This window comes from Maylandia zebra, linkage group LG22 (assembly GCF_041146795.1).
Source record: "Maylandia zebra isolate NMK-2024a linkage group LG22, Mzebra_GT3a, whole genome shotgun sequence".
NCBI lineage: Eukaryota > Metazoa > Chordata > Actinopteri > Cichliformes > Cichlidae > Maylandia > Maylandia zebra.
This window is the reverse complement of record NC_135187.1, coordinates 13769973-13792150: the sequence shown is the minus strand read 5'-3', so window position 1 is coordinate 13792150 and position 22178 is coordinate 13769973. Positions and strand designations below refer to the sequence as shown.

The 22178-nt window shown below is 40.9% G+C and overlaps 3 protein-coding genes across 3 annotated transcripts; 2 read left to right on the top strand and 1 right to left on the bottom strand.

Annotated features, from left to right (window-relative positions):
- Positions 1–1421: 1421 nt before the first annotated feature.
- crabp2b (cellular retinoic acid binding protein 2, b) lies at positions 1422–6729 on the bottom strand. Its single transcript, XM_004549037.3, has 4 exons — positions 6465–6729; positions 3722–3900; positions 3293–3409; positions 1422–1751 (listed from the first exon to the last, which is right to left on the bottom strand). Exons 1-4 carry the CDS (start codon positions 6544–6546, stop codon positions 1701–1703), a joined length of 429 nt encoding a protein of 142 aa, XP_004549094.1. The 5' UTR covers positions 6547–6729; the 3' UTR covers positions 1422–1700.
- A 4304-nt stretch (positions 6730–11033) lies between these two features.
- mrps21 (mitochondrial ribosomal protein S21) lies at positions 11034–13209 on the top strand. Its single transcript, XM_004549036.5, has 2 exons — positions 11034–11191; positions 12808–13209. Exons 1-2 carry the CDS (start codon positions 11109–11111, stop codon positions 12986–12988), a joined length of 264 nt encoding a protein of 87 aa, XP_004549093.1. The 5' UTR covers positions 11034–11108; the 3' UTR covers positions 12989–13209.
- A 3516-nt stretch (positions 13210–16725) lies between these two features.
- ciarta (circadian associated repressor of transcription a) lies at positions 16726–21943 on the top strand. The gene is made up of 6 exons (XM_004549035.6): positions 16726–16965; positions 18360–18707; positions 18837–18912; positions 19005–19083; positions 19331–19484; positions 19745–21943. Exons 2-6 carry the CDS (start codon positions 18360–18362, stop codon positions 20111–20113), a joined length of 1026 nt encoding a protein of 341 aa, XP_004549092.3. The 5' UTR covers positions 16726–16965; the 3' UTR covers positions 20114–21943.
- The last annotated feature ends 235 nt before the right edge of the window (positions 21944–22178 follow it).

The window sequence follows — 22178 nt, the reverse complement described above, 5'->3', positions numbered from 1 at the left end:
TTTGGATCAGCTCAAGAAGAGAGAGCTTCATGGAATGGGTTTCCATGGAGCTGCATCCAAGTCTTACATCATCAAGTGCAAAGCATTGTAGCACACCTACACTGGACTCTCGAGCAGTGGAGACGTGTTCTCTGGAGCGACGAATTACGCTTTCCCCTCAGTCAATCTGTTGGACAAGTCTGGGTTTAGTGATTGCCAGGAGAACAGTACATGTCTGACTGCTTTGTGCCTGGTGTAAAGTTTGGTAGAGGGGCGATTATAGTGCAGGGATGGGTTTTTTTTAGAAGTGGGGCTTACCCCCTTAACTCCAGTGAAAGGAATTGGCCTGCACTGAGTGCTGACTCAGTCAACTCAAGAGAACACCTTTGGGATGAATTGGAGCCAAACCTTCTCATGAATGATCAGGATTGATCGAAAAGTCGAAAAATTCTTATGCACACTCAGTCATTTTGTTTTCAAAGCAGACTTGAAATATGACAGAAACCCCTCAGTTCAAAAAAGAGACAGGGGTAGTCCTAGTAGAGATAAAATGTAAGGTGCATGGCTGTACTTGAGTAAAAAGGTTTGATACTTTCTCCTCCAAATACACACACGTTTCCACTGAGGTTATTAATGACAGTCATCCTAAAGGAGGCCAAGTCCACCTGCTGCTTGCTCAGCAATGTGTATATAAACTGGGAAGCACTTCAGAGGGGTTCTTGTCTGCACACTGTTTGCAAACCTGGAAAAACCATCACTGCCTGTGAACCATAGCTGTTCTCTTCTCAGGAAGTCCCTGAGACCCCGGAGGTCCATTTTTCACAGCAAGGTGAGGCTCAGACTAAACCACGCTGCTGAGTTTTAGGTGAGCAAAGGGTAGACTTTCTTGTTCACTACTGGCTCTCGTTTTGTTCGCACCCCAATATGGTGACAAATTATATTTTAGAGAGGAAATAGCTGGAAGTGTCCCAGCACAACATAACAGGAAGTCGGTCAACACTTTGTAACTGGGCACAGAACCAAAGAGAAGAAAGCAATGGAGTTTTTAATGAGCATGCTCTGCATGTAGGCACAGCTGGAAAGCGGAGCATAGAGTGTATGAACTCCCCTGATGCTAACTAATGTTCTCATGGCCACCCTCTCCCTTTCCCCTCACTCATTTCATTTTCCTCTCCACTCCCTCTTTCCCCCTCGTCTTTGCCAAGTGTCTCTCAAAGCAGAGTTTATGAAATATGAATTGTCTTTGGGAGTTTTCAAACTAATCAAATGCATATTGTAGTGATGAAAGAGAGCACATAGAGGACAAGGGTTTGCAAATGGAAACAGCTTTTGGGGGAAAGGGTGTACAAATGGCAGACAGTAATGTAAAGTGATATGCAGACGGGAATAGGAGGTGCCGGGTGGGGACAACATAAAGAATGAGAGCTTGAAAAGAAACCAGATTTATATAAAACTGTTTATTAACATCTTTAAAAAAGATTTAGACACAGCTATAAAGCTTTATTTGTTTTTTAAAAAAGGAATGTAGTATGATACATAATGAATAAGTTTACTGTTATAAAAACAATACCAGCTGAAGCATTTTGAGCACTGTTTGACCTGACCAACACCGACTCTCTGAGAGGAAGAAGAAGAAGAAAAACAAGGCGAGTAAATGTAAACCATGCATGAGGCACAAAACAGAAGTATTGTATGACAGTCCTGGGGGAAAAAAAACAACTTCATTCTCTCTCATAAACTCTGGTGCAGACAACATCTCCAGCAGTCATTGTCTGAAAGAAAACAGCAACACAGACACAGATAAGACACAGTTCATGTTTTTCTTTTTTTAAAGCTGTTTAACAACCATTTAGTCAGCAAGAAAAAGATTGAGAACAGGTGTCCTGGAGCAGGATGTGTTTAAAGTCAGCTTATTTTGTCAACATTTCTTTTACCCAAAGGAAAAAACAGACTTTTAAAGGTAGTTACATGAAAGGGAAATCTTTGTTAGGACAGCAGCTGACAGTCTCATGATTACATCTCTGAAGAGGCTGAACTTTCCCAGTATATTCAACTTTAATGCTAAACCAACATCATAATGCATAAAAATTTTTAAAACATAAAACTGAGCACACAAAGGCAAGCTTCAATTGAATTCAATTTATACAGCACCAAATCACAAAACTCCAACGATCAGGTATGACCAAGCACTTGACGATAACGGGGAGGAAAAACTCCTTTTTAACAGGAAGAAACCTCCAGCAGAACCAGTCTTAGGGGGTGGTTAGGGTTGGGGGTGAAACAAACATCAGGGGACATCAGATTTCATTATGCTTTTTTACAAATTATGATATAATCCTTTTGACATAGCCCTTGTGTACTCCACACTGGAGCAAATTCCCTACTTTAAATGTATTTCACCTGTAGTTTTCACCTCCATTCAAGCACAGCCTGCTCTAACTGTAACTGGTCAACACCACTCTGAAATGGAAAACATTTCAGCAGACGTACACTAGAGTCTACAAAATTGTGGAACAATTTCAGAACAATATAATAATAAACTTTGAATATTTCATCATTGTAGTTTGTATTATTAAAAGATTCTGACAATCTGGAGAAATCACATGGCCTGTGGTCTTCAGGCAATTGGGGAGCATCACATTAGAAACAGACATGATTCTGTTATAAAAATCACTGCATGGGCTCAGGAACACTTCCAGAAATAACTGTCTGTGAACACAGTTCACTGTACCATCCACAAATGACAATTAAAGCCCTCTAATGCACAAACACAGGCATCTTTTCATTTAAACTGGACTCAGGCAAAGCGGAAGACCTTTCCTTAGTAAGTCGAACCGAAATTTGAAATTCTTTTTTGGAAAACATGGACACAACATCCTGCAGACTAAAGAGGAGAGGGACTTTTCTGGCTTGTTATCAGCACTCAGTTCAAAATTCTGCATCAGAGATGACATGGAGGCAAATGAGCGGGCTGTGAAATTGGCAGCTTGCATATCTGGAAAGGCAGCATCAGTGCTGAAAGGCTCATTCAGGTTTTGCAGCAACATATGCTCCCATCCAGCATTTCCAGGGAAGGCCTTGCATGTTTCAGCAAGACAATGTTTTTGTTATGAAATTCAAAATGAGCCAATATTTTTCTCCTTTTAGAGATTTGACATGTGTTCTTTGTCCTCTTGTGAATAAAACATGGGTTTTATGAATGTATTACTTCCTGGAAGCTGAAAATGAATTCAAATCTTACTTGGGGGTCCTAAAATATCTACACTGAGACTCAAATTGATAGCACTGTTCATTTTGTACTTATTGCACGTACCAGTACGAGCTCTCCATCATTGGTCAGCTCTCGGGTCCACGCTGTCTTCGGCCCATCGCCTTTCTGTAAAGTCTGTTCGCAGCTGATCTTTCTGTCTGTTTCCCACTTAGGAAAACTCTGCAGGGATTCACATGAGAAAACGTATCAATGCCTGAATTAAGTTATAGCAAAGTTCAGGTTTGGTCATAACCGGAGCTCAGTGTGCTGGTTGCTGCACGTCAAAATGTTTTCACGGCTTGTCCTTCATCACCCACTCAGTATGAAGATGAAAAACAGATCTCTTCGAGTTGCACTGAAATTATTTCCATATGTTTCTTTTGCACAGAGCTGGGGCTAGTTATGCTGTCCTTGGCCAAATCCCGGTATGCATGTACTAACATTGCACAGTTTTTGTGTTTTTTGGTTAATTTGAAGCAAAGAGACGTGTACCGTGCAGGGACGTCCATCCACCGTGGTCTCGCTGAAAGATTGACCCACGGTGAAGGAGACATTGGTGGTGCGGACGCTGGTGGATGTCTTGATGGACAGAGTCTCTTCCTGCTGGGTGATTTCCACTGCCGGGCTGGACGCCGCTGCCACTGCAATCTTCCTCAAGAACACGTTGACACCTGACCACAGACATGCAGACCAAATGTGAAACCAGAGCTGTGCAGTGCTGGTCTTTACAGTGGGGAATGAGTATAATCATAGCTGTGCGTGCCAGGCAAACTTTATCTGAAGGGCATGCATGTTTTACTCTGATTTCCCCACATTCTGCTAATTTTACAACGTCTTTATGGGACACAGTGCTGGGAAGTTTTATTGCATACCCTTCAACAAAATTAAATATTGTCTGATTCCTCCATAACAAAGGTTATGCACGAAATCATTTCTGGAAGCCTAAACATTTTCAAAACAGTCCGCGTTGTTGCATTGCCACACAGTAACCCAAGTCTGAAAAAATAAAGCAGGGAAATGTTCATTGTGATTCATTTCTTTCAAGTCTATACATGCAGGCTATAGTGAATGACGTAAAAAAAACAAGAGCATTAATCTCACAGACATATGGCAAGCTTCAGAAAATGGTTCCTGCTAATGAAGAGCACATGGGATTTCCTCTTAATAAGGCACAACATACAGAACCACTGGTATGAAACCACTTATTTCTGTTGTTAAAGGCACAGTTCACTGCAAAAATAAAAGTCATTCATTAGCCTGTCAAATGAAAAACAACCTGAAGTTTCTTCATCCTCACAGCCTGAGCCACTTTTCAAAGAAATCCGTTTGTAATCCTCAGCTTTTTTTGAGATTTGAGATAAGAGTCTGGTTTTCTAGAAAAAATATTTCTAATAATGATCACTGAAGATAAGAATCAGATAAGGTATGACGCATCGTGTGCATAGACAACTGGAAAAACTGTAGAAAATGAGTCCATCTGAATGTGTCTTGCAGTTTTGCGTCTCTCTTTTTGTTGTCATTTTTGAGTCTCTGTAGTCATTTTTGGGGTAGGTGTGAATGTTTCTCTTTGATGTACTTCTCAAAGAGCGATGGTAAATGGGCTGGTCCTTATACAGTTCTTTTTTTTACCTGACCATTCAAAGCACTTTATATCTATTATAGAGCTTTTTATTCAACCATTCGCTTTTTTCCGTCTTTCACACGCATTCATACTCTGATGAACCCATTGGAGAGCAACTTGGGGTTCGGTATTTTGCTCCAGGATACTTTGGAGACTGAAGCACTGATCAGACCACTAACCTTTCAGTCAGTAGATGACCCGCTCCACCTCCTGAGCTACAGCCACCCAAATATTAACAGAGTTATTCAAGTGAATATTGTCTCTCAATCTGAAATAGAAATATTTATACAGGCTTCTTATTTCATTGTGGTAATGTGTTATTCCTTCGCCTGAACACATCTGCTAAAGCTGGAAGGTTTCTCACCAGGTCCCATATGACACCACTTCTGATTTCTTTACACTGGGTTCAGTTTAAGATTTTGGTGATCACTGTGATCAGACGTATCTCTATATTAGGGAGCTTTTTCAACCAGAAAATCTTCCTGATGGTACCTGGTCCAGGATGAAGAGCAAAGAAAATTGTGATTTGGGGTTTTGGAGGGGGTCCTTTAGTCCTTAAACTGGATCTGCAGACACTGTTGATACCTTCAAGAAGACCCACCAGTGCAACCTCATTTTTATTTACTTGCATCAGTTTAAACTCCTCTAGTAGTTCCATCTATTATTTTGTATCGTTTTCTATGTTTCTATAAAACACTTTGTGACTTTTGTTCTGTAGAAATACAGCAAGAAAAGAAAAGGTTGAATGAATAGCACCATGGAAGTGTTGTGAGTAGGGATGTAAATTATTGTGAATGTAACCTTTTGCTGTGTGAGTTGGACTGGCTTCAGTGATTAAAAAAAAACACCCCAAAAATCTGATTCAGACCAGATTTGCTCATGCATAACAGAAGCAGCAGGCACTCAATCTCTCTCTCTCTCGCTCTCTCTCTCTCTCTCTCTCACACACACACACACACACACACACACACACACACACACACACACATACACAGCCCTAGATTAAGCCAGAGAGGCCCCAGGCATTGTAGGAAAGTCAGTCTCAGACCTGGCAGTCTGCTGGGGCCCATGTCGAGGCTTAGTTCCGTTTACAGTGGCTCTAATTACAACCGCATGAGCAGGAGCTTGCCACAGATGAGCCTAGTCTCATCGTCCTCCATAGGATATTTGTCTTCACATTTTTAAGGGATGCCACCGGATGGCACTCGCCTGACCTCTCACTCCTGTTTTCAGTAGAAAGCCTGTGTGGCTTAACAGAACCAATATTCCCAGGACCACATTAGCCACTATGCAGAGCCACTTCAGACCGCTTCGGCTCTCCAGCCGATTTCTGAGCCCAACGGATAATGCCAAAATGACTGACAGGACTTTTTTTTCTATCGAGATGCATCCCACCTCCTTCCTTTTTGTTTTACAGTTCATGATTAAAATCAGTGCAAAACATGCATGTTTAACGTTCCGCGTGTAAATAATTTTTTATACTTAAAAATAAGATGTTCCTCTTTTGTAATACATAAATACAGTTATTCTGCATTTTTTTCAAGAAAGCAAATTAAATGAGCTAATTGATGCGAGGGTCCAAATATAATAATTTTTTAAAATCCATTCACTCACCAAGCGCTCTCAAAAGTTCCTCGAAGTTTTCCGAAGACTTCATTTTCCATTTTCCAGAGAAATCGGTGACTTTATTCTCCATTTCTGTGCAAGCACTTGCAGAAATTAATATTATTGGATTATCAGCGGATTATAAACCTATTGTGGTCGCAGTCACTGTTTCTCTATATGTCTGTCCTCCCGCGTTCACCGGTTGGTAAAGTTGTCTCCTCTGCCTGCATCTGAGCCTCCATTCATTGGCTGACTGCTCGCCTGGATCTGATGCCGGTCCAGCCAATGCAGAAGCCAGTGGCAGGGAGGGACTTTCCCCCTCGCTCCCCGATTCCAAGTCTACCCTCCACCTCTGTCAGCATGGTGAAAGATTTGGATAAGAGCTGGAGAATTCACTTCCAGTAAGTCCTTTGATGTTGATGGGCTGCCAGCTCGGATATTAAATAGAAGCGTTAATTGTTTTTAAGATGGCACTATGTTACTCCCAGATATTTGACAAGAGCTCCTGATAATAAAAAAACATGGAATGAGGCTGAAACGTATTACTTATTAAGTTTAGGACTATTTAAGAAGCAAGGGTGTTTGGTTTTAAAGGGCTGGAATGTCAAATCAGATATCAGGTTAATGTGTTTAGCTCCAAAGCTGGGTTGGAAAGGCTGGTAATGAAAAAGGAAAAGATAAGACAGCTGGAGGCATCCATCCAGGAACATGCCATCGGCATTGCCACCCTGCAATTAAAACTTTAGAGCATGAGTGTCAAACTCATTTTAATCCAGCGTCCACATAGAGCCCAGTTTAAACTCAAGTGCATCGGACCAGCAAAAACAAGGCTCAATAGCCCATTAAAAATGTGTTTCCCTTTCTTTCAGCGCAAGAGCAGTGCAGGACTACATAAACAGAGAGGGTGGCCCGGTGTGCGTGTGATTAATGCAGACAAAATCTAAAGCAATAACTATCAAAGCAAAGCAAAAGAATGAACAGAATCAACCAACAAGGGAGGAAAGGAGATGCTGAAACATGCCCTGGACTGTTTTTGTGGCCAATAAGACTCATGTTTCACTGATAACTGGTTTATTTATGTGAATGAAAAAGCTTATATTTAATATACCCGATAAAACTTATATTATCATCTCACTCTGTCTTTATCTGAACTGGACAGGGGCTGATTACTATCTGCTCAGTGAATCACAGTTCAAATGCTCCTTTCCTTTGCATGCAAACCACAATTATAGTTGCTTTATACAAGAACACAATAAAAAAGGTCATTCACATTTAGAGACATTTGGTTTGTTGTGCATTAAATATATTGAGAGGAGGTCAGAAGAAGTTGTCCTGTGTCTTTGTGGATCTAAAGGAATCATATGATAGGGTGCCAAGAAGGGAACTGTGGTGCTGATGAGGAAGTGAGGAGTGGCAGAGAAATATGTGAGGGTGGTGCAGGACATGTATGAGGACAGTGAGACAGTGAGGAGGTGTGCAGCGTGAGTGACAGTTGGTTTCAAGGTGGGGGTGGGATTACATCAGGGATCGGCTCTGAGCCACTTTTGTTTGTGGTGGTGATGGACAGGCAGACAGACGAGGCCAGGAAGGAGTCTCCACAGACTATAATGTTCACAGACAACATTGTGATCGGTTGTGAGAGTAGACAGACGGAACAGTAAAGATGCAAAGAGGAGAGAGAGAGTAAAGGTGGATGAGTTTAAATGTCTGGGTTCAACAATCCAAACCAAACACAGTGTACAAGTGCGATGAAGAAGAGAGTGCATGGGAAAACAGACAAAATAATAATAATTTAAAAACAGGTTAAATTAATGTGATCGCAAGTTGGGCAATGCAATGACAGTAATCAGCAGAAATCAGCAGAAACTGATAAATAAACAATTTGAATATTCACATAAGTATCATCAGTGGGATGTGTGTGATCATAATGTGGATGAAACTTACTGGCAGAGTTTGTAGATGCAAACTTCCATTTTATGTTTCTCTCTCTCTCTCTCTCTCTCTCTCTCACACACACACACACACACACACACACACACACACACACACACACACACACACACACACAGAGAGAGAGAGAGAGAGAGAGAGAGAGAGACTCAGTGCCAAGAAGGTTTCAGCAGCGCTGGATGAGACGGGATGCCTCTGGAAACACGATGCACTGCATTCACCCAACAAAAGGAGTCATGATGTTATCTGTGCAGGCTGTCTAAGCATTCCTCCCCGTGGCACCATGCAGATACAGTAGCCTATAGAGTTACAGAAACATGGGAGTTGACCTCATCTGCAATGTTATGTAGAGAAAAGGCAGATTAATTAGACCCACCTTACACACAGCAGCATTCACCGCTAGCTGACCTCAGACAGAGGACAACAGCAGAGCACAGGGGATGAGGAGAAAGAGAGGAGAATAGCCCTGATGAAAGAATAACACCGGACACTGCTCTCACTGCTGCTATGACAACAGATGTAACTCCATGAAGCTGTGATTCCCCTGAAAGCTATCTCCCTTTATACAGCCTCTAATGGCAGCAGTTTGGTTCCCTGCTCTAGAGAGACATGATTGTTTGTTTGTTTGTTTGATTTTCTCTCTCTGATTAATTCAGATTATTTTATTTGTATGTGTGTGTGTGTGTGGCTGTGTAGTTCCTGGGTGGAGGCTGTGAACCCCTGCACACATGACTGTGTGCATGGGTTCTATAACTAATCAGCATCCATCAATGCATATATACTCTGTCAACAACAACAACAACAACAATAATAATAATAATAATAATACATTTTTATTTATATAGCACCTCTCTAGACAGAGTCAAAAAGTGCAGCACATAAGATAACAAGTCATAAAAAGGTAAAAACAGACAATATAAAACAGGCAAAAATTAACCAAAAGCAGATGAACTGAGTTTTGAATTGTTTATTAAAAACAACTATTGAGTCCACAGTTCTTAAGGTTTGGGGGAAAGAGTTCCACAGGCTAGGGGCCACAGTGGCAAAAGCTTAGTTCTCCTCTTAGTCTGTTTTATAGCAAGTAAGCCCTGATCAGATGACCTCAGGGACCTGCTAGGGACATCGGGCTGTAGCAGATCAGAGATGTAGGCTGGTGCCAGTCCATGCAAAGCTCTATAAGTCAAGACCAGGATCTTAAAATGGACTCTGAATTCAACAGGAAGCCAGTGTAGCTGAGATAGCAATGGTGTTACATATGAATACGTAGAGGATTTTGTCAAAAGCCTACCTGCAGCATTTTGCACAACCTGCAGACGATCCAGAGAACCTTTGCTTAGACACATAAACAGTGAGTTACAATAGTCCAAGCGTGAGGAAATAAATGGATGTATAACAATCTCCAGTTCAGAGTGAGATAAAATAGGGCTTAACAAACCAGAGAATTCTCATGCCCATCCAATGTAAGAGTCGAATCAAAAGTGACACCTAAATTCCTGATAGAGGATTTAACATAGACCGAGAGAGGACCATGGGCTTTCACTATCTGGGATAATAATCTGTCTGGAGCGCACATAAGGACTTCAGTTTTCCCCTCGTTGAGTTGGAGAAAATTTGCAGCCATCCAACGTTTGATAGAATCTAAGCAGTCATTCAGAAGCTGAAGCTTAGATAAATCCTGGGGCTTAAAAGAAATATCATCAGCATAACAGTGATAAGAAATCTCCTCAAAAGAGCCCATTATATGCTGGAAGGGGAGAAGATATATTAAAAACAATAAAGGCCCCAAAACCGAACCTTGAGGGAGACCATAAATAAGGGAGGTAGAGGATGACCTAAAATCGGAGACCACCACAGAATAGGATCGGTGATGTATGAGGAGAACCACTCAAAGGCAGTTCCAGATACACCCAGTGTTTTAGCCTTTCAAGGAGCATGCGGTGGTCAACAGTCTCAAAAGCTGACGTGAGGTCCAACATATGTAGAACAGAGCATTTTCCTGCATCATTACTCATCAAAATAACAAAATAACAAATATTAACAACAGCATGGAGTCAGAAGTTCATTGGATAAAAGATTAAATACCGTAGATAAAACTAAAGGGGTGTTGTTTTTACCTGTAGGAGGCAGAGCTGGAGACGTTGAAGTTTTTATTGAGACAGGCCAGGATACACAAGAATAAGTGCATCAGAAGGACAGCTCAGGTCAAGTGATTTTGAGACAAAGTTAGAGAGGTAAGGCTGAGATGGTTTGGACGTGCACAGGAGGGATAGCGGATATGTTTGCAAAGGTTGCTGAAGATGCTGCCAGGCAGGGGGGAAAGAGGAAGCCCACAAAGGAGATTCGGGGATAAAGTGAAGGAGGATGTGAAGATAGACAGAGGCAGATGACCATAAATACATTTTCACTTCAAGTTTTCACCTTTAAGAAATATTTCAAAATGATAAAAGGGTTTATGAAGCATACGTGTCTTTTAAAGTAAAGTAGAGTCTCGAACATAACTGAAAATTTAATTTTAGAATAAAATATCTGGGAGGAGAGAAAAAAAGGCAGAAAAGCCTTTACCACGGGAAAGATGCCATTTACTAAAACGGTTGAGTCAAACGCCCCCTAGTGTTTGTGTTTATGCGGCGCTTCTTGTGTCCGGAACCTTTTGTCGTTAGGCGTTTACAGCCGAACGAGAGTTGAGCAAGCACCGGTCTCATCATGGCGAGACACCTTCGATTCATTTCCCGGACGGTGATGGTCCAAAACGGGGATGTGGATGCCGCGTACAAGACTTTAAACAGGTCACTGCGAGGTTTTTGAATTTAACGTTGTTTGTCAGATGTGTTTGTTATCCGACCAGAGGCGCGCTAACGGCCCAGCCTAGCTTGTTGCTCAATGTCACAGAGCTGCGCCTGCGCAGTGGGGACAACACAATTTACAGAATACGCTTTTTCTGAGGCTTTTTTGTGTTTTAATTTTTAAGATAGATATACATGTAATCAAAAAGCGAAATTCACTACACGTTTAAATTGAAATTGATTAAAGTCTGCGTATTTTAAGCATATTAGCATCATTCGCGGTTTTTAAAGAGCATAACGTAAAAAAAAATTCGACTTAAAATTGCGCTAGAAAAAACAGTAATTTCACACATTTCGACAATTTTATTTAGCTCTGTTGTTTAGTTGTTACATTTGTATTTCAAAGTAAAAGCAGGGAGAATTCTAGTTTTTTTTTTCTCGGTGGGGGGTGGGGAGTTGGACGGGACCATGAATTAACTGTGTGACCCGTGAGAAAATCATAAAGGATAAATAAAGTGTTAAGGGCTGATTTTAAAAGACATTAGCCATGATCTTCCAGCCTTTGTGCAGAGTCCTTTGCCCCGATACAGATGGTATTACAGTGCACAAGAGTCTGTATAGTGAACTGCTAAAAGACTGTACTGCATGGTAGTAGAAGAAGGTTTTAGATCTGAAAGTAACTTAAAAGTAGCAGTACTTCTCTGTAAAATGCGCTTTTCTAAATTAAAACACTACATGTAAAGTTCTAGGAGTAAAAGTACATATCTCAACATGGTGTGCAGTGTCCTCTTTAAAAATTGGAGAGGTTGCAGGCCTATAAACCTATCTACATCAAATGGACAATATCTGAATATCTGTCATGTCCTTCATAAATTGAAAAAAATCCAGCAAAGACCTGACACAGAACTTGAGAGATCCTTCTGCCTTTTTTGCTGAGAAATGGTCAGCAAATCACTGCAACTATTCTCCATTTTACTAGCAAAATATATAAAGAAATGAGGGGTGGCCCAAGACTTTTGCACATTATTTTTGCATAGATTTTATGGCTCAAGATGATTAATTTTTAAATGTTTATTTGGATCCAAAAGCAGAGCACGCACAATTTTTTGAAGGACTAACATTTCAAGATCTATTTATTTTTGGTCCTCTCTGTTATTTGGACTATTTTAAATACATATTTAAAGGGTATATGTTGTCCTGTGGTCAGGAACAAGTTACAGTTTATCTTGGCATTACATCCCAGTTACAGTTTATCCTATGGCTGGGAGCCAGTTACGGTTTGTGCTGTGGTTAGGTGCAGTTCTGGTTACAGTTTACCTATGAATCCGTGCTTCAGTCTCATTAGAAGCTGACTGTGTTTGCATGCCCTCAGACTCTGAAAACGTAATGTTCTCTGTTGTACTTCTTACATTTTGACATTTTGTCTGGGTGAGTTACCGATTAGTCAAAAAAAAAAAAAGATGAATAAAAATGTAATGGTTTTAGCATATTAAGCACTTATAAGCAGAGGCTGACATCTAATAGGAACTGATGCACTTGGGACTACATTTGTGTCACTTTTACTGCTCTTTCTGTTTACTAAGTCTAATCTATTCACACGTTTTTTCTGTTTACTCCAGGATTCTGACTCAGGATGGCATTGTTGACACAGTGAAGCGCAAACGATACTACGAGAAGCCCTGCCGAGAACGACAGCGGAAGAACTTTGAGAACTGCAGGCGTATATACCACACGGAGATGGCCAGAAAAATTGCCTTTATCTCCAGGACAAACAGAGAAGATCCCTGGCTCGGCTGCTAGGGAGATGGCTCCTGTTGGAAAAGGAATGATGGACTGGATAAGACTGGGGAAGCAAAGCTGAAAGAAGCAAACAAGACCAACATAATGCTGCTGCCTGAGCCTGAAGGACCAGGCAAACGCAGACAAAAGTGGTGTTTATGTGGTCACATTGTAAACACAAAAAATGTGATTTAATTGTCTCCATTTTGAACATTTCTAATAAATTAGACACTTAGGACTTATCACAGTTGATCTTTTATTTGAATAACAAACTGGTGTATTCTGTAAACTCAGCTGTGTGTGTATTGGGTGATGTTTTTGCCCATATATGGCACTGGAAGTAGTTTAACGCGACCTCATTTTCTGAAGGAAACAATGCTGCGATGCTTTGGGTTTTTGTGTGTGTGTGTGTGAATGAGGTCTTGGCTCAGCAGCATCGTACTGTAAATTAATTCAAGGTCACTAATGCACAGTGTGGCGTTAATGTCCACCGACAATGTCGGCCACCTCCTGCAATGCTGCTTAAGCGAGGCGCGTCGGCCGCGCACGTCTGTCTCGGCTGTTTCCAGCAGGGAGCTTTGATGTGTGCACTTGCTCTCTCCTCACTTACACAGGGAAAGTTAAACATTTTCACCACGCTTACTTGTCTCCGAGGTTACCAGGTCATGTTTATATCCTGTCCTCTGTCTTCAGGCAGTGGGTGGCATTGTAAGGACTGAGGGGAGAGCTCTGACAGATGACCTGTGTATATTTCACACTGTAAAAGGTTGACTATCCTCACAACATAACTGTTTTTAAAGGATACGCTAATTTGTATGACTAGTGGATCTAACAGTAGTGAAAAGTGTTTTGGTTCTAATCCTCGCAGTAGTTACAAATTTCCCCTCAAAAGCAGAAAAACATTTAACTGTTATGGAGGGTTAACTGGAACTACTTTTTGTTCCCATGGAACTGTCCTGTGGATTATCCACAGCTACAGTTTGTTACTGGTGATTTTGTTAAACAATGCTGCGAGTTTTAACTCCATGCTGGCAGAGTAATGTGTAAAACATGGCCAAATTAAAATAGTGAGTGTCTGCATAGCTACAAACATATATACTACTTGGGCCACCCTACAGGAGCTGTTTAGTCATGAAAACCATGCCATGAAGTTCCCGGCGTGCAGCTTTGGGCTGATGTTATTGTCAGGGGAGATTTGGAGTAAACCGAGGTATTTGGTCACAAGTACACTCCTTTGAAAACGACATTAGTGAATAACTGACGTTATTTGTCCCAGGAATGATAAAAGGAAGAATCATATCTAACCTTGGTTCTTTTGATTGCACTGTAAGATCAGAGTAGGCCTGCTGCTCCACACTGAATGGAGCCATCTGCAAAGGTGGTTATATTGATATGTTACCACCTTTTTTAACCACCTCTGCTGCTTCAAAATTCCCACCAGTCGGCAACTGCAGGACTAGGTCAAACATTGGATCAGGGGTTTTCTTTCACAGGATGTTTACAAGATCCGAAGGAATACCTGGACCTGCTCCAAGTTAAACCAGTAGGCCTCGCCACACCTCTCGGGAATCCCTGGGTTAGGCTAAGGGTTTGGGAGGTATCATGTTTGGTTATTACAAAGATTGCCAAACAAACACGCTTGTGTGTATTTGGGCACGTATAACTACGCACAGGCAGCAGTCACTGCTTGGGGAACATTGGTAATAGATAACAAGGCTCAATCAAAATAAGAGAAAAGCTCTTCCAACAACATTTGAGGTGGATCAGATGGGGTACAGGCAGTATTAAGTAATAGGTGATTGGTCCATAGTTCAGTTTTTATTTTAAGGTTTAATCTGTGGCTTTCTTTATGATGTAGACTGTGCATCCAGCAGACTTGGTAAAGTAATATCATCGAGACAGGCGCAAACACTTTTGTTGGCTTGCACCCAACATAAACACACTGCCAGCTTCCTTTCCACTCATAAGTATCGACTGCACAGAGGACATGTCAACACTTAGAATAATATATGTTGCCACCCATGGCTTCTAATTTGAACCAGCAGCCAACAGTGACACTTAAGAAGTCTGATTGTAGTGCAGCTCATGTCAAATACTTTTATAGCCCCATATACATAAGCTTTAAAGAAAACATGCCTGGCCAAAGCTATTAGAACATTCATGCATATGTTGAACATCTGCATCCTTGATTCAATTATAATTCTTCAGTTGTCTGCATATACTGCTGCTGGCAGTAGGCTCCCCTGTTTACACGGTTTCTTTATCAGTTGATGGCTGGTGCTGTTTGCATGGTTACAGTACCTGTGTCGCAATCAAAAAGTCTGGAACTAAGTGTACCTGTGCAAACTTTAGGAACATGAATCAAGCCAGTGTGACAAGAGCGATACCGACAATGTGCCATAAAAAGAGCATTACTGATCTGATGATTTGTATAAAGAACCTGCACGCACTGCCTGGGAACTGCGCTCTCATTGGTTCAGGTTAAATTACGTAATTTAAGCATTCTGTTCACAATGGCACTGCATCACTTTTGTTTGAACGGTATAATAAAAGATTTCAAACTCTATTCGACTCCCTCCACCACACCCAGAGTTGTGGCAGTGCTGAATCTGGCTTGTGCCATGCTTTCTATGTCACTCTCTTTTTTTCACTAATGTTATTCACCTGTTCCCCGTGTTGTACCGAAATCATCATAAACATTTGTTTTTGTCTGTAAAAGCTATTTTAATCAACTAAACCCACCTACACTTGCAGGTTAACAGCCCTCTTTTTGCATGTGACACAAGTGATTCACTCCTCAAGCATATATCTTATTACATAATTATGTAAGCCTGCCTTCCAATGGGCTCTCTCTCTCTCTCTCCCTCTGTGGCTTTAATAGGCCTATGTTGCCACATCTTCTTATCTTGTCCAGCTTGTTGACATGAACTTAATAATAAATAAAATTATTGTTTCTAGAGTTTATTTTAATAAAGGTTATATTAGATTGCACTGTAATCTGAAGCCAAAATTATGTTGTTGCTTCAATAGACCTTTATCGCATGCTTATTTAAATCTAAATCTCCCAATTAGTGGTTTGGTTTGTTGTTGTATGCATGGAAGATGTTCAGGTGTTATCTTGGCAGGTGACCCCAGAAAGCAAGTTATCAACGCAAGACTGACACAAAATCCCTTTAAATAATATTAATCTTCTTCGGAAAGACCCTGCTGTGAACTGTGCATGTCTCTCTCTCTCTATCTCTCTGATTAATGATGTTAATCAAGTGACGTGGGTGTCTTGGTCCATCACATGCAAGCCTATTGGAGAGCTTCAGTTAAGTAACATGACGAATTTGGAAGAATGTGGAGAGAGTATGGAGGGGGGAGGGGGTGGTGGTGGAGAGAGTATGGAGGGGGAAGGGGGGGGGGTGCAGCCCCCACTGCAAAAGGAGAAGACTCCAGAGTGTAGAGGTGTGTGTGTACGTGTATGTGCGCGCGGGGACCAGCAGCGTGGTCTGTTATTACTCGTTGGCTCTATAATGTGACTCAATCTGCATATCAACATTTTAGATGCCAGTTGCCTCGTGCTGTTCCTCTCGCTCTGCATCCACACCTACCACACGTGCGGCCGTTGAAGGATCGGAGGGATCCAAACCCTTATACCAACCAACCGACGTTGTGCGTCCCGCCGATTGGCCAAGCCTCTCGGCCAAAGGGAAAAGAGCAGCTCTGGGCTCAGCCAATCGCGGCTCCGTACACGCTCCAGCACGTGTAGAGGCCGTTGCTCTCGGTGGGTAGTTCGCGTGCGGGTAGGAGAGCTCCCAATGTAAGTGAAACGCCACGAGCGGAGGTAGCAGAAACGAGGAGGGACTGGCTAAGAGGAGTTACAGCTGTGCTCACAAGTAGAGCCGTTAGTTTTTGTGGAAGTCCCCTCTGTGAGCTTTGATTTATTTTTTTAAACTAGTTCAAATAGCGCTAGCTGTCCTTTTTTAAGAGTCCAACTCTCCTCCGTCCAAAAGGTAAGAAGCTCCGTCCTTTTCCTACACTTTAACGTTTTTTAGGGAAAGGTGGCTCCTCACTTATTATATAAAGCCTGCGTTTTATTTTTACCTCAGATAGACTAAACAGTAACTTTTTACATTTACACCTTTACATAGCGAATTTCCAGTTAGCTGGTTGACCACGGGTATTATTACAGAATGAAAACGGTATTAATACTGCTTTTATGCTTTTTCTTAAAGACATTTTCAGCTAACAATCACTCAGTTTGTGGGATACGGTTTTCTAGACTATTCCCAGTTATCGCAAACATGTTATAACTGGTATATAAGATGATTATTGCGTTTTACCAGCTTATCAGCTGCAGACGTACACACATGTGTGTCCTTACATAAATCAGATTCCCATATGTCTCCAGTTTTAACCATTAAAATTAAATACGTAATATCCAGCCTTAAGAGGCAGTGATTAAAAAAAATCTAGTGCAGATATAAACAAACTAAGCTCAAGGCAACTAACATTTGCAGCAACACGTGCTATAACAAACTTTATGTAACAGGCTTTTGCGAAAATTTAAGGGGGCTCGTGCGATTGAACTGCGCGTTTTTTAAAGTGAATAAGTGCGATTGCGTCGGTCGGAGGGCCTTCGTGTTCTTCCAGGGTCATAATCTATCAGAGTTGATTGTTATTGGCTCTGTCCTCATCTGGATTTTATTGCGGTTGCTGAAAATTTGCGAAGACGTAACTCACTGTTCTTGGCAACAAGTGCACTTCTAATAGATATTGCATAAAAGTGATGAAATCATCGTGCTGCAGCATTGCAGTCACATGAGGTCTGATAAGTGTTTTATAGTAACATATGGATAGGATTTTCATTTAATGACTGTATTACTCAGTCAAATACGCAGCTATTATAACTAAGGCGCCTTGTATTTTTTTTCATGTTAATGTTACAAGTGATCTTCTATTTTATGTGCATTTAAAACATTTTGGTGCCCACCAAACAAATCTAGGTCTTTGGCCAAAGTAAAAACATTAAGACTGTGATAAAATATTGTTTGAATAGCAGTAAAATGCAAAGTTTTCTATTAAGTAACAATAAGAAGACTCTTTGCCTGGCTCTTAACTGTATGCTGAAGGGCAGGTATGTTAAGGATAACTAAGAGACATAAAATTCAGAGATGTATCCCCAGAAGCATCAAAACTGATCATTTGTTTAAGGTAATATGACCTCCTGAATCACCAGTTAACTAATATTCATGTTTTTGGAGTGTGGGAGGACGCCAGAGTACCCATAGGGAGAACATGCAAAAAGCCTGGATTCAAACCCTGGATCTTCTTGCTGTGCTACTGATTACTTTACTTTTATTCATAATCTTGATTTAAAAGAATTTCCTCAATACTGTCTCCACAGATGAATTCATTAGGTATTTCCTCCAAATGGCCATCTTATGACTCGCTACCCTCCACTCCAAGCTTTCTGCTCAGTGAGACTGAGCAGACTGAAGATGAGGCTGAAACCTTCTCAGAGGGAGAGGGGGACAGTGGGATTGGAAAGTTGCCTTCCGCCGATGAAGGAATCTCACTTTCTGGAAGCTACATTGGTTTACCTCCTCATACCAATCAGCTGCGTTTGAGATCTCAGTGTGACCGGTCTGAAAAGTGCTCTGACATGACTAAACCTCCAGGCTCTGCCCCTTCTCCTGAAGACCACACATTATCGTCATCAGTGACACCAGGGGACATCGCTTTCGCTCAGAAGGTGAGCACTTCTCTTTTGGAATCTTTGGGTCTTATTTTAGTAAACAGAAGTTTTTAGCTGTGTTAACTTTTAGTAAATAGCAGATTTTAGTTATATTAACAGTCTTTATTATTTCCCTTAACATTACAGTGTGCAGATTTGCACAGGTTTATCCATCCTCTCCTCGAGCTGCTTCATGGTTTAAAGACTGGCCGATTTGACCGAGGTATGTGTCTGACCATTATCCTAAATGATCTTCATTATTTATTGCATCCAATCTGGTAGTTATATCCAGGTACCTGCTTGTGTTTTTGATAGGCTTAACCAGTTTCCAGCAGAGTGTTGCTATGGACAGGTTGCAGAGGATTCTTGGAATCCTACAGAAACCTGAAATGGGGTAAGTCCACCAAAAATGATACCTAATGCTCACCTGGTTGAGCAGCTGATCGAAATGTCAAAGGTTATAGTCCTTACTGCTCCTACCCTCTCTCCACATTATCCTGTTTAATAAAGTTAAAATGCCTTTCACAATAACTTTATTAAAAAGAAAACCTAATATTAATAGCAGTGTTAACAGCATGAACAGTGTTATCATTGTCCCTATTACCCCACAGGGTAATTGTACAATTCTTTTGTTTCTGCAGTGAGAAATATCTTCAGAATCTGCTGCAAATAGAGATGCTGCTCAAAATGTGGTTCCCTCGGGAGGCGTTTACATCCACAAACACACCAAACAAGACCACCACACCCAGAGTCGCAGCACGCTGGAGCCAAAATCAGCTCCACATCCCAGTAAAGGTGAGCTTCCTCCTGGTGTCACCATATCTGTGACAGTGTTGTTTAATGTAATAGTATTATTTTAAGGAATGAAGGAGAAAAAAAGCAAATTAATGTACATTTAAAAATGATTAGAAAGCATCTTAGTATTTAGTAGAGTATTCTGTCTCCCCAAGGTCAACCTCATCTGCTTTATTGTCCTTTTTTGGCTCAAAGATCTTAATTCTCTTCCAAGATGGCCTTGATGTGTTGTTATTTTTGGTTCTGCTCTCCCATTGCAGAAGAGAAAACTGAGCTGGCCAGACTCTACCCAGGCTGGCAAAGTCCCAGCCAAGCACGGAAAACACGGGAGCTGCCATGCTGCCTTTTCACTAGACACCATTTCCACGTGTTGGCGCGGATCCCGTATAGAACAGAAAACTCCAGAGGAAGAAGCAGACGAAGCAGCTGGGTACAGCTGTAGCTCTGAACACGAGTTTACACACAGGACTGGCACTTTAAGCAGGCCGTCATATTTATGTAGCAGGAGAGCACATGACAATCGGAAGCACCCTGAGAGTTCTCCGCCCTCCTCCTCATGTGGCAGCCCAGCTACACAAGACAGCTCGGTGTCTTCAAGCAACATCATTACTATAAGTGACTCACCTTAGCTGGCCTTAGCTGACCTCGCTATCACATGGAGGTGCCTCAGCATGCCAGCGAGACTGAAAGCAGAGGGCGGACTCGATTACATAAGAATAAAGTTGGGCGTGGAGCCAGTCTGTGATGCTTATAAGGAACATTAAACCAGGAGGAGGAGAACTGTACAGAGATGGTCATTAACCCCTAACTATCCAGTGTTGGGTTTTTAATGACACCAGAGTTATTTCAAAGTGTTTGTCTGAATGGATTTTTGTATACATTGACCTTTAAGTTAAAAAATGTTGAAAATAATTTTACATGTGTTAAAACAGTCTGTGCTGTGCTTTGTACGTTTTCATATCATCGAACGCAGCTCTAAGCAGTAGCAGTACAGGATTTCATGCCATTGATGAAAAATGTGTTTGTAGCAGGAAAAAAACGAGTCAGTTGAATATAAAATACTTTATGAAGCGACGATTGGTTCCACGGCTGCTTACATTTTTTTTGCATTTGCACTATTTTCCCAGAGAAAATAGGACAAATTAATTAGCGGCTTAGTTTATCGTGAAGCAACTCACAAATTGATTACAAATATACCTCATTATTGAACTCAGATGACTCGAAATTTTATTTAGGAAAGTTTAAAAAGTATTTTTTCCAGCTGTCTGATTGTAGCATACAGTAGAATAAAGGCGTGAAGCCGCTGCCAAAATGTGCCAAATTAAACCATGATGCATTATCATATCACAAGCAGCTTACTCTAGTGTCGCAGCACTTAACGTACGCTCTTTGTTTTTTTATCTGCACTTATTAAGAACAGATGTAGTCCCACACAGAACATGACTGACTAGTAATCACTGAGCCGAGTTAGAAACCAAAGAAGCTCGGTCTTTCAGTTGGTTTTTATTCTGTAAGCTAGCTGTAGATAGGTGGACTTGAAATATTTTATTACACTTGACCTTGGGCATGGGGTCACTTTTTCCTTATTAGGTGATTAAACAGGAATAATATAATATTTAATCCTGTGTGACTTTGAATTGATGCAGCTGCACTTTTGGATGACAATGAGGAAATGTTACACACTAAAGGGTTTGTGATGTTATTTATGAAAGCAGTACTTGAAAACCTTAATTCCCTTCAGCAGACTTGGTGTGTGTTACGCCTGGGATGAGCGCTTTACAGGTTTTTGTAGGGGAAAGGGTGGGGGAGGAGGACATGTCATTTGATTGCAGTTGAGCAAATCTAGCTTATTATTCATACAAAAAAGCTCCAAATGCATTGTGTCATCATGAGGGCAAAAAACATCCCTTTGTGCCCTGTTTTAAATGGATTTGTAACCCTGGAAGTGCTTTTCTATTGAGTCATTATTAAGAAATATCAGGGGGAATACGATAAACAAAACACTTTCCATTCCATATCTATTAAATACCTTAATATTTTTTTGTACCACCATATTTTATAATCAGGTATCATTCATGTTGAATGACGTTTCATCTCTGGTGGGATCTTTTTGTTTTGGGTTGGTTTTTTTTTTAACCAGTGAGCCTTATTTTATCACATAAAGCTTGCCTGACATTAAATCATACGAGAAAAAGTCATACGAAAAGTGTACTGTTTTAACCAACGATGGTAACGTCATTTTGCCACATATGCCACTGAAAAGTGAATGTTTCTCAGGCTTTGTCCTTACTTGTGTATGAATTTTCCTATTTAAAGCAGAAATTGGAAGCACAAGGCGGAGAACAATAGTGCAGCGGTGTGTTGTGTTAGTCTGTTAAGATGTAGCATCCTGGAGTACATTTTTTGTTGTGCTGGGTTACACTTTTTATTTGTGATAAAGGAGTTAAGAAAAAAAATCAGATTTTACAGTTTGATGTCTTTAATTTTCACTTGTTTTAGAAAATTTATTTCTTATAATGAAATTATTGCTGGTGATTTCTTGATAAGTACAGAATGACACGAATCAGCAAAATCAGCATTTTTCTGCATTGATGTTTAAGTTTTCGGCTTTCCAGCCACTAAATCTACCCCGTAAATATTTTTATAAGGCTCCTTTATTATTCCATGGGTTAGATAAGTACAGTTTTACTTGTA